Raw genomic sequence first — 12582 nt, 5'->3', positions numbered from 1 at the left:
TATAAGATTGTGTGTCCCACTTCTCTCCGGTGTTAAGTTGAGACAGCGAGTAAAGCACATTGTATCTTAGACTCATGGCCTGTATATGTGTGTCGTTGTGACAGTAGTACTCCTGGGTTTTGGATCTGTGTTAGTGGGACAACTCAGGCTACAGTAGGATATGTGTGTCGGACTCTGTGAGTAAGAGAAATGCTGTGATGTGAGTGTGTCTCACAGGGGTGCGTGTGTGTTCTAGTTGTCTAATGTTGTACTGTATGTCTGTTTGTTGACAGGAGGCGAAAGCCCTGATTGCCCAGCGGGCGGACAATCCCAGGGAGTTCTTTAAGCAGAAAGAGAAGGCTGTGACCACTGGTGTGGACGTCTCTCCTGTCTCTATCCACAGGGCCGGTAAGACCAGAGGAGAGGAGAGGAGAGGGAGGGAGGGAGGGAGGGAGGGTGGATGTCTTTGGGTCACCAAAACCACCATTCGTCTTGTCATTCACCTCGTCACCTGCCTCAGTCCCTGGACTGTACTGCCCCCCCCCCCCCCCCCAGTGTGTCTGTTATGACTGGTAGTGGACAGAGCCCTTTGGACCAGACAGCTGTATATCCCACTGAGATCTGTAAGCCAGGAGAACAGTTGGTGTAGAATTCAGATGAAGATGAGGAGTAATCCAGTTGAAGACAGATGAAGAAGAGAGACGGATTCTCTAGCAGTGTTCCCTTGCAGACTACATAGATATGGATAACAAGTGGCTCAAAGGAGCCAGGTGGAGCTGAATGGAAACTGGAAGAAGTGCCTGACTCAGTGAGGGTCTCCATACTGAATAAGACTCCTGTCCACCTGCAAACCCAAGCAACCAAAGAATCTCCTGAAACAATCTGTTTCTGTCTACAAGCAACGGCATATTTTCATAACGGACTATAGCTGTGTTGCATTCCAAGTCCATCTGAAGATACTGAACTGAATCCATGTTCAGTTCCTTTCTCCATCATTAATGAGCTTGGTGCAGAAGAACAGGGAGACGAGGATAACTTCAAAGAACAGTGCTTCTCATTTCTACTACATCACTACTTTGTCCACAGTGTGTCATTATCACACTAACCACTCTCTCTTCCTTTCTCTCTTTGACCTCACTTCTTTGGTTTGATTCATGGTTGTGCGTCTATTTGTCTTGTCGTCTGTCTCTCCATTCATCCATCCGTACGTTTTATTCCTCTGGTGTCTCCCTCTGTTCTTCCTCCGGAACCTCTCTTGGGTGTCTCCTCTTCTCTCCTCACTAATGGGTTTATATGGGACCATGCCCATTCCCCCACAATCCTTCACTTCTCACGGGGATCCTCTTGGACCTTACCTCGTTTTATCTTGACTTTCTCCTTCCTGTCTTCCTCCTACTCTCCCTGTCTCTCTCTATCTTGTCTTTTCTTGTCCTCCCTGCGTCTGTATGTGTGTCGCTCCGTGTATGTGTGTGTGTGTGTGTGCCGCTCCGTGTGTGTGTGTGTGTCGCCCTGGGCCCTGTCTTTTGTCAGGCCGTTTGGACAGCCCGTTACCAGGCCGTTTGGACAGCCCGTTCTTGAAGCAGCAGCACAGTCCCAGCGAGCCCAGTCCGCCCCCCCTCTGCACCCCGCCACATGCGAGGCTGCAGCCCACTGCACCCGGTAGGTACTGGACAGGAGGAGGAGCAGGGAGGACATGGAGACCCCCCCCCCCTTAGCCCCCCTACCCACCCTCACAGGACCACAGTAGAGGACACTCACCCCCAATCCTTCACCACGAACCCCACCCTAAAGCTTCTGGGGCAAACTCAGCCTCTCTACCCCATCCTTTCTCACCCCTGCTAGCTCAGCACTACTGTTAGCTAACCTGGGCCTGACATGCTCTATTCTATTTTGAGTCCTTGGTGAGCTGTCTGTAGGAGATGGGTGGCTGTGCAATGTGCTAAAACCCACGGTGCTCTGTGCTAAAAGTCCTCCCAGCGTGATGACAGATCCTATTACAGGTGGTGTCTCAGTCAGTCAGCAAGCTCCTGGTTTGGCCTCTTTCTCTGCACTCCCACTCTGGTGCAGTGTGCTTTTAGTTGTCTTGCTGATTAAAAAAATATATATACTTTTAATTGTATTTATTTAATCTTTATTTAACCAGGTAGGCTAGTTGAGAACAAGTTCTCATTTACAACTGCGACCTGGCCAAGATAAAGCAAAGCAGTTCGACACATACAACAACATGTAGTGACGCCTCTAGCACTGAAAATCAGTGCCTTAGACCGCTGCGCCACTCGGGAGCCCCCTTGATGATGGCTGTATCTATCAAAGAGCTGTGTTGATCATGGCCCTTAGTTCAGCCTACTATTGCCTCTTATATATCCTATCACAAATTAATCTTAGTACTAACTACCCTAACGCACTAACACACTATCTTGTCAACGGCTTCAACTCTTCCATCCCCTTCATGCCAATGATGTTTACTCCATTATTCCTCTCGGTCGCAATGTTTATATGTTGTCCACTGAGGTCTGATCTTTTATCCAGGGGTTGTGGGGATGGTATTATGGTTAGGGGACTAGTCATGGTAAACCCTATTGGGCAGGCTTTCACCTGGAGGAGAGGAGGAGAATTATCCAAACCTGCAAACAGTAGGTTCCATGCTTCATGACTTGTTTTGGCGATCTCACTTCGTGTCCACCTTTACCTCCTTCTCCCTACCCTGTTTCTGCTCTCATGCTACTCTTGGACTGTGATGCTCTGCCCGTACACACATACCTCGCGTACCTCCTGAACTATGACCTGTGAGTGTATGTCGTCGTCGAGCTGCTCGTTCATTTGTGTTGCCTGTGGTCTCCGGGCTTGTGTTGTGGGCCCTGTGTGACCGCTATGGATGTTACCTCTGACCTATGTGGAGTATTGTACTGTAACTGTACTGTGTCTTAATGTTCTATGGTCTGTCTGTGAAGGCAGCTCTGGTGAGGGTGGCCAACCAATTCCAACTAGTTCCTACTAGACCCAACACCCTAGATATGTCAAAGGTTTTCCTGCAAAGGGATTCCTATACCACCATGAAATTCAGCCTGTACTTTTTGCATGTGAAATATTTCCCCCCTTAAACTGAAACTGTGTTTTTAAATGGTTCAGCTTTGATGAGGACGGGACAATATCCTATCCTCTCTTCTTAGTGTTTAAAGACCCCTAGATTAGTAGTGAAGTGGGAACCCCACCCAAGCAAGATGCTGTAGTCACTGTATATCATCACCAGTCAGTCATCTTTATGTCCTGTTGCTCCCAGTCACAGTGATGTTGGTCATTATCAATGGTTGGTTTGTTGGTGCTTTGGCTCTTAGTAATCACGAGCACGTTCTGTTATTGTGCCCGCAGTTCCTGGTCTAAATTGAATTGAAGGGAATTGTGTTTGGTGTATCAGCCTGTATAATGTGCTGGAGTTTATTCGTTGAATGGATATGAATTCTTTGTCATCGAGATTCGCCCTCCTCAGGTCAAATCTCCTCCCAGGTCATTCTTTGCAATGTGCATTACAGACAGCAGAAAATCAGTAGCTGACTCAAAACAGATTTATCCACATCACTTAATGTGTCATTTTGATGGACAATACACACATCCACAATGTATCCTGGGGCATGGTTATATCAGTCAAGACAAAAAACAAAGGTAATCCCTCACACACTATTTCTGCTTTCAGGTGAATTCATTGTTTAGATCAGGACAACATCACCATGAAGATCTGACTCTCTTTTTGAGCGAGGTGTTGAAGGATGCCCCTAAGCCCAGATCTAGGATCAGCTTACTTTTAACTCCGTGCTAATCATAATCATCGGATGTCTGACCTGTATCAGTGGTTAGGGGCAACTTATATCTACAGTACTGATTGAAGGCCGTGTATTGGAGAGGAGAGAAGACTCCCTCGTGGAGTGACTGTTGCTGCAGCTCATGCATGGGAATATAACTGTTGTTGCTGCTTACTTACAGCTATATGCACAAATGCCTGCTGGGAAGGACCCACGCTTCACCGCCGCCAGGGATGTCACCCATGTGTCACATGATCTCATTACCAGCTGCATTTGTGCTTTAGCAGATATACAGCTGCTGTTGCACCATTCAAGTCGCTATTGAAATGAATAACTACACCGTTGTCATCTCCAGTGTGAAATTGAATGCAGTGTTCAGGCTAGCCTGATTGTGCTTATTGTGACCAATGGTGGTATTTCATTGTGTTCATTATGTGATTTGTGTGGTGGCGTTTTGACTGGGTTTAGTGTTTGGTAACATTTTTGAACGTGCTTTTGATTGTGGAGTAGTGCTGTAGGTTTATTGTGTTGGTGTTTATTGTGTTGGTGTTGAATGTTAGGCGTCATTTTGATTGTGAGTGAAGGTATTGCACAATGGTGATGTTGGGTGGTGATTATGGGAAGTTGTGGTGGTCTTCCCTCTCAATGTGTGTTGTCTGACCTTCTTCCAGATGGTGATGATGAAGGGAGCTCAGACCACAGCATGGGGATGTCCCCAACACCTATCCCTAAAATAGTCACCACACCCATCCAGGAGGCAGAGGACGACAGCCGGAACGAGTGGGGTAAGACTGGACAGAGTTGTTATACTGGGGCCTAACAAGGACTTAAATAGTTGTTTTGTTGTTTGATTATGTTGCTATAGGCCACTTTGTACATGGTTAATGTTAACATTTAAAACTATTGAGAGCCCTGGCCCTGTTTTGTACCTTTATTTAACTAGACAAGTCAGTTAAAAACACATTTTTATTTACAATGACGGCCTACCCCGGCCAAACCCTAATCCAGACAATGCTGGGCCAATTGTGCGCCGCCCTATGGGACTCCCAATCACAGCCGGTTGTGATACAGCGTGGCTATTATTTATCCCATACAAAAACACACACACCCACACACACACACACACACTGGGACTGTGTTTGCCCAGGCCTCATTTGCCTTCACAGATGGCTGGGCTTCCCCTGCTCATGTCTCTAGACTATGGGGTATTGTGTATAGATTGATGAGGGGGGGGGGGAAATATAATGTAATCCATTTTAAAATAAGGCTTTCCGAATTAATGTGCTGTACATTTTACGGACCCAGTATATTTTACAATATTTATCTGTTGTTTGCTTTAGTCCCATCATTCAGCTCCATTCAACCCCTCCCATCTATCTCTGAACCCCTCCCATCTATCTCTGAACCCCTCCCATCTGTCTCTGAACCCCTCCCATCTGTCTCTGAACCCCTCCCATCTGTCTCTGACCATTATCCACTTCTATTTGCCATATATATTCCAACGGTGCTGTGATGTTTCACAACAATTCTGAACCTTTCTATTCTTATAGTTTCTACAGATTAGATTGTAAATGAAAGTATTTTTTTTTGCTAAGAGTATTATCGATCGATCGAGTGAGTGTGACTTTTCAAATCCCCCAGCAGTGCTGTTTGCAGTTATCTCCCGGTAAATGTTTCAATTCTTCAGCCATTCCTGAACCTGTGACCAACAACAAGCTACATATGGGACAGTACCAAAACAAATGATCTAATGATTCTGTCTCTTCACAGCAAAATCTGCAGAGCTGGGGTGACGGTATCCCCCATCTCCAGTGCCTTCAGAAAGTATTCAGATCCCTTGACCTTTTCCACATTTTGTTACGTTACAGCCTTATTCTAAAATGGATTTTAAATTTAAAATAAAATACAAATCCTCAGCAATCTACACACAATACCCCATATTGACAAAGGCAAAACAGGTTTTTAGAAATGTTTGCAAATCTATAAAATTTTTAAAAAGATACCTTATTTACATAAGTATTCAGACCCTTTGCTATGAGATTAGAAATTGAGCTCCGGTGCATCCTGTTTCCATTGATCATCCTTGATGTTTCTACAACTTGGAGTCCACCTGTGATAAATTCAATTGATTGGAAATGATTTGGAAAGGCACACACCTGTCTATATAAAGTCCCACAGTTGACCGTGCATGTCAGAGCAAGAACCAAGTCATGAGGTCGAAGGAATTGTCTGTAGAGCTCTGAGACATGATTGTGTCGAGGCACAGATCAGGGGAAGATTACCAAAACATTTATGCAGCATTGAATGTCCCCAAGAACACAGTGGCCTCCATAGTTCTTTAAAAGGAAGAAGTTTGGAACCACCAAGACTCTTCCTAGAGCTGGCCGCCCGGGGACAATGGCCTTGGTCAGGGAGGTGACCAAGAACCCGATGGTCATTCTGACAGAGCTCCTGAGTTCCTCTGTGGAGATGGAAGAACCTTCCAGAAGGACAAATCTCTGCAGCACTCCCCCAATCAGGCCTTTACAGTAGAGTGGCCAGGCAGAAGCACCTTCTCAGTATAAGGCACATGACAGCCCACATGGAGTTTGCCAAAAGTTAACGTAAGACTCTCAGACCATGTGAAACAAGATTCTCTGGTCTGATGAAACCAAGATTGAACTCTTTGGCCTGAATGCCAAGTTTCACGTCTGGAGGAAACCTGACACCATTCCTACGATGAAGCATGGTGGTGGCAGAATCATGCTGTGTGGATGTTTCTCAGTAGCAGGTACTGGTAGACTAGGATCGAGGCAAAGATGAACAGAGCAAAGTACAGAGAGATCCTTGATGAAAACCTGCTCAGGACCACAGACTAAGGCGAAGGTTCACCTTCTAACAGGACAACGACCCTAAACACACAGCCAAGACAATGCAGGAGTGGCTTCAGGACAAGTCTCAATGTCCTTATGTGGCCCAGCCAGAGCACAGACTAGAACCTGATCGAACATCTCTGGAGATACCTGAAAATGTCTGTGCAGCAATGCTCCCCATCCAACCTGACAGAGCTTGAGAGGATCTGCAGAGAAGAACGGGTGAAACTCCCCAAACACAGGTGTGCCAAGCTTGTAGCGTCATACCCCAAAAGACTCGATGCTGTAATCGCTGCCAAAGGTGCTTCAACAAAGTACTGATTTAAAGGGTCTGAATACTTGTAACATGTATGTGTGTATATACAGTGGGGCAAAAAAGTATTTAGTCAGCCACCAATTGTGCAAGTTCAACCACTTAAAAAGATGAGAGACCTGTAATTTTCATCATAGGTACCCTTCAACTATGACAGACGAAATGAGGGAAAAAAATCCAGAAAATCACATTGTAGGATTTTTTTATGAATTTATTTGCAAATTCTGGTGGAAAATAAGTATTTGGTCACCTACAAACAAGCAAGATTTCTGGCTCTCACAGACCTGTAACTCTTTAAGAGGCTCCTCTGTCCTCCACTCGTTACCTGTATTAATGGCACCTGTTTGAACTTGTTATCAGTATAAAAGACACCTGTCCACAACCTCAAACAGTCACACTCCAAACTCCACTATGGCCAAGACCAAAGAGCTGTCAAAGACCAAAGAGCTGCCCGGGCAACGAAGGAGTGGCTTCGTAAGAAGCATTTCAAGGTCCTGGAGTGGCCTAGCCAGTCTCCAGATCTCAACCCTATAGAAAATCTTTGGAGGGAGTTGAAAGTCCGTGTTGCCCAGCAACAGCCCCAAAACATCACTGCTCTAGAGGAGATCTGCATATAATTTGCAAATAAATTCATTAAAAATCCTACAATGTGATTTTCTGGATTTTTTTTCTCATTTTGTCTGTCATAGTTGAAGTGTACCTATGATGAAAATTACAGGTCTCTCATCTTTAAGTGGGAGAACTTGCACAATTGGTGGCTGACTAAATACTTTTTTGCCCCACTGTATATATATTTTTTAAACTTTATACATTTGTAAAAAATATATATATATATATATATATTAATATATTTTAATCAATTTTAGAATAAGGCTGTAACGTAGCAAAATGTGGAAAAAGTCAAGGGGTCTGAGTACTTTCCGAAGGCACTGTATATAACGTTCTATTGGTTGCATGAATTTTGTATTATGATTTAAATGGAAAAATTTGTAGTTTTGACTCGATCTCTTCCTAACTATTTTGCAATCTGTATGGCACAGCTGTCAATTTTTTGGCCCTTAAAATAAACTGGTATACTTTTTTATTTATCACAATATTCTTTAAACAATTGGTCTTTAATGCAGGGCCGACAGACAAGTTCCTTTCTTTCTCCCCCTTCCACTTGCCTCTTCCACTTTTGCGGTAATTCTTTAATTAGTTGGTTGTAATTTTGGGTAGCGCAGACGTTTCCATATATTTTTGTCAGCTGCATGTGACAGCTCCACCAGTCCTCTTTATGATATAATTTACAAAGATTGTACCGTTTATTTAAAAAAAAAAAGTTTATCAATTAGTATATTTGAGTTTAACCATAATATTTGTTGTTTTATTTGTTCGGTCTTTTCTGGTGGATTAAACTGAAATTGCAACCAACTTCCTATAGTTTGTTTTAAAAATGAATGATCGTTGGACTGTTTCGCTCTGTCTCCTATCAGGGCTTATTGATAACTTTTGATAACATTCCCGCTCTCCCTCCCCTCCAGGTGAGCCGAAGCAGCAGCCAGGCCCAGTCCAGGAGTCCACTCCCACCAAGCCCGTTCAGAGCGTGGCCCCCCAGACCCGCCCAGACTCCCAAGCCCCGTCCTCAACCTCGGACGACTACGACCCCTTCTCAGGTTTCAGGCCCCTTCCCGCACCCACTGCCGCAGACCCCCTGGTGGACCTATGGGACAGCAGTCCTGCCACAGGCTCCGCCCCCTCTCAGGCCCTGCCTCCTGGAGGGCGAGTCCAGCCCCTGCTGAGCTTCGACGAGATGGGGGACGTACCATTCTACCCGGGGGGCCCCGGGGGTGCTGAGGACGAGCCCTCCAGCCTGGTGGACGTGGCTGGGACCCACGATATGACCCTGAGCTACCAGCATGCACTGCAACATGCTTCAGATGACACTCAGCTGATGACCAATGGGGAGACGCTCCTCAAAGAAGGGACTCAGGTCATTACGACATGTTACATGACTTGGCAGAACTTTACATTATGTTAGCCTTATGCCATGTAGTTACTTTGAAACTACTTTGATAACCAGAATGTAATTAACATTGAACACACTTTCCTGTATTTCATATGTGGGGTTTATGACTTGTTGTGAGTTGTTTACTTTGTATGCCTGTATTGCATCTCTCCTTTTTCTAAAGTGATAATATTATGGGCCACAAGATGGCAGTAAATGCATTCTACATCGGCAGTAGTGAGTGCTGCTGGTTACCTAGGACGGAGACGATGGAAGTCTGTTCTGTGTTCCTGATATGGAACAAAGATTGACACACACAGAGATACACTAAAACACACAGTACAGCACTGGATTATACGAATTGCCCCCAGATAACCCAAACTGTACTGTACATGCAGTATACTGAACCGTGTACACTTGTGATGGCATAGCTGGAGGAAAATGTCTATATGCTGAGACGATACTGTTATTAACTAATCTGTCTGCCTGTGCAGGCGAGCGAGGGTTACTTCAGCCAATCGCAGGAGGAGGAGGACTGCTCTGCTAAAACGAACCCGACGCCAGTGTTTTATAACAAGCCACCAGGTGAGTGAGAGAGCTTCATGTTTGGCGAAGTCAGAAACACATTTTTTTAAGAACTGCTGTCACACTTATTTTTGAGACAGTCTGATGTGTGATGATGATGGTATGTGGTTGATTCTGCCTCCTTCTTTGACATATTGCAAGACACCCTTGATGAAAATACTAAAACGTGTGTGTGTGTGTGTGTGTGTGCAAAGATTGACCCAGTGGATTTGTGGATGTTTATCTATGCACTGTGTGTGTACAGAGATTGACATCACGTGCTGGGACACGGACCCTGTAATGGAGGACAGCGACTAGACGATGGCGGAGGAGAACAGTCCGGTGGAGGGAAGTAGAAACAACGCATCATCAATGACGGAACTGTTTTTTTTTTTTTAAGTAATAATTACAAGTCTTGCATTTAAAAAAAAAAATCTGTATAATGTTCTAGAATAAAACAAAAAAATGTTAGCCACCGAAAAGGTTGTCGAGTTATTGTTAGAGATGCTAATTGGTTGATGATGAGCTCTTGTTTTTTAAAATGTATTTCTTATATTTCTCCTTATTTGCTATGTAGAGTAAATAGCAGAGAGTGATAACTACTTTCTTGCGTACTTATATACACAGCTCAGTAGCTCATGTCTGTGTCTTCTACAGCAGATATGACCCCTGTACCAGACAGGTAGCCTATTAAAAGTTAAAGCAAACCCTTTTGTGACCAATCACAATTATTCCTACCACAGCCCCCTCCTCCTCTCTCCCCCAACCCTGGGCCCCACCTTCCACCTTCCCTAGTGCCAAGAGTTCCCCTGCTCTGGCCCTCTCCCCTGAGGCCTAGGGGACCTAACCTCACACACACACACACACACACACACACACACACATCCCCCCCCCCCCCCATTCTGGGTAGCTGGTTGGGGATAAAAGTGGGCACGGTGCCTGGGGGAAGGGCGAGGGGGATCAGAGAGGGAATGGTGCCAAGTGTAATCCTGAATTTTTCAATGTGTCAGTTTGGCCATGGGACCTTACTCGTAATCCACTGTAGACAGATAGAGGAGGAGCGGGGAACCAGACAAAGGCATGGCGGACATCATAGTACAGGCTGGGATAGCAGTACTATTGTACTATATCATAGTAAAACCCTAAAATATATATATATGTGCAAGTCACTTTGAAAAGGAATATCTATCGTAGTTTCTTATTGTTTATTGTTGGCATATACACATTTTCCCCTAGTCTGTTTTTCTGCTGGGAAGGTATTAGTGCTATCCCAGCATAAAATCAGACTAGAGGAAAATGTGTATATTTTTTACTACCTATTAAAAGTGTACTAGAAATTAATATTCAGGATCTTTGAATCATGGCCATAGCTGTAGTCTCGTTTTGTTTCGTCTCCAGTGAAAACTAGGCAATAACTATATCTAGAGTACTCAGATGGGAACGAGGACATTCGTCACACGTTGTGGCACTATGAACGGAACAGTGTGTCTTGTGCTAAGGTTGTTGGAGAGCTGCCACACTAGTCTCTGCTGTATGACATGATACCCTTCTTTTCAGTAGACACAAATTCACAATTTTTTGCATTCCATCTGTTTAAATTTCCCTCGTCCTTCTTATAAAATGATGTAGTTCACATGCACGCCCCCTTGATGGCCTCAGAGGCACTATTGTAATTCTACCATTGGGACTATGTTGTTTTCGCACAGGTCTCATTCCCTGCTTGACTTTCACCCAGTCATCTCAGTTCTGATTTCACCCCTACAGTCTAAATGAGAAACAGTACAGTAGACTAGCTTTGCACGTAGGCCTTAGAAATGATTTTGATCATCAAGACTCATTATCCCCTTTATTAATGTTCCAATGTTTAGAACAGATGATTATTGACCCCCCCCCCCCTCCCCCCACACACACACGGCTTGTAGACTGTCTGTCTCAGTCTTCCTTCATATGATCTAGAGGTTGTTTATTATTGTTACTGTTCAAGGGTAGTTTCATTTCTGAGATTCCACACCTCTGATCTGATTCTAAATAAATCCTGTCATTCTTATTCATAGAGATAGAACAGTTCTATATTGTTATATCTCTCTGTTCTTACCACAGAGTTCTGAGTGGGAACCAGCAAGCAATAAGAAAGAAAAAAAGAACAATGTTGTTTTTTTGTCTTGTAAATAGTGTTTGATATTTAGTAATATACAACTAATGATCGACTAACACTTGTTTTTTTGGTCATTGTGGCCCTTATGACACTTTGAATTGAGGCTTGTTGTGGGATTGAGTGAGATTTTTACATGAAGTTTCTTTGAAGAGAGATTTGAGTCGTGGTGGGATTCCATATCCCTCGCAGCCTTTTCTGTATATGAGAATCACCTAATGCTTGGTAAGAGCCGACCAACCTGCATCTTTAGCAGTAACTGACACCGTTTCCACCTAATTTCAATGTATACTTCTTCACTCTGATAACCTCCTGGTTAGTGATTATTATTCTCTCCCTATTGCACTACTAGGAGACTACTACTCTACTACTACCCCTAATACTCGCCCCCAAAGCAAGGCTTAGCTGTTCCTTGGCTTTACTGATCTTTTTATTTAAAAGATAGAAATAAAAAGATTCTCTTCCCTCTTTTGCGTCCGCTTCTCACACACTGTTTTTTTTAAATAAGCGCAAGATCTTTTGTGACATGCTAGGTGCTGATGTATGTTAATAAAAGACTTAAAAACCTCCAAACGATGACTTCAGAGTTTTGATTTGACTTTTTTTGACTTTTTTATTTTTGCCCACTTCTCCCCAATCCAGTTGTACAACTGGGGCAGCAGGTAGCCTAGTGGTTAGAGCATTGGGACAGTAACCAAAAGGTTGCTGGACCGAATCCCTTAGCTGACATGGTAAAAATCTGTCGTTCTGCACCTGAACAAGGCAGTTAACCCACTGTTCCTCTGTAGGCCATTATTGTAAATAAGAATTTGTTCTTAACTGACTTGTCTAGTTAAGAATACAATGTTTATTTATATATATATATATATATATATAATCTCCAAAAATCCAATGCACTTGAGCACTGAAATATTATCATGACTTAAGGAGGAAGTGCA

The 12582-nt window shown here is 44.0% G+C and overlaps 1 protein-coding gene across 4 annotated transcripts in view; it reads left to right on the top strand.

Moving 5' to 3' along the window:
• LOC110537521 (drebrin) overlaps positions 1–12217 on the top strand; it is a 99629-nt gene extending 87412 nt beyond the window's left edge. For 2 of the 4 annotated variants that reach the window (XM_036937477.2, XM_036937476.2), the window contains exons 10-15: positions 273–387; positions 1510–1638; positions 4448–4561; positions 8465–8913; positions 9423–9513; positions 9758–12217. In XM_036937477.2, coding sequence (XP_036793372.2) covers positions 273–387; positions 1510–1638; positions 4448–4561; positions 8465–8913; positions 9423–9513; positions 9758–9810 — 951 coding nt within the window. In that variant the 3' untranslated portion in view covers positions 9811–12217. The remainder of the gene's footprint in view (positions 1–272; positions 388–1509; positions 1639–4447; positions 4562–8464; positions 8914–9422; positions 9514–9757) is intronic. The other 2 variants (XM_036937479.2, XM_090192388.1) reach the window with 1 other exon arrangement.
• The last annotated feature ends 365 nt before the right edge of the window (positions 12218–12582 follow it).

Source organism: Oncorhynchus mykiss, chromosome 12 (assembly GCF_057628025.1).
Source record: "Oncorhynchus mykiss isolate SJ-2025 chromosome 12, ASM5762802v1, whole genome shotgun sequence".
Lineage (NCBI taxonomy): Eukaryota > Metazoa > Chordata > Actinopteri > Salmoniformes > Salmonidae > Oncorhynchus > Oncorhynchus mykiss.
Note: the sequence above shows the minus strand (reverse complement) of the source record. Positions and strands in the feature narration are given on the sequence as shown.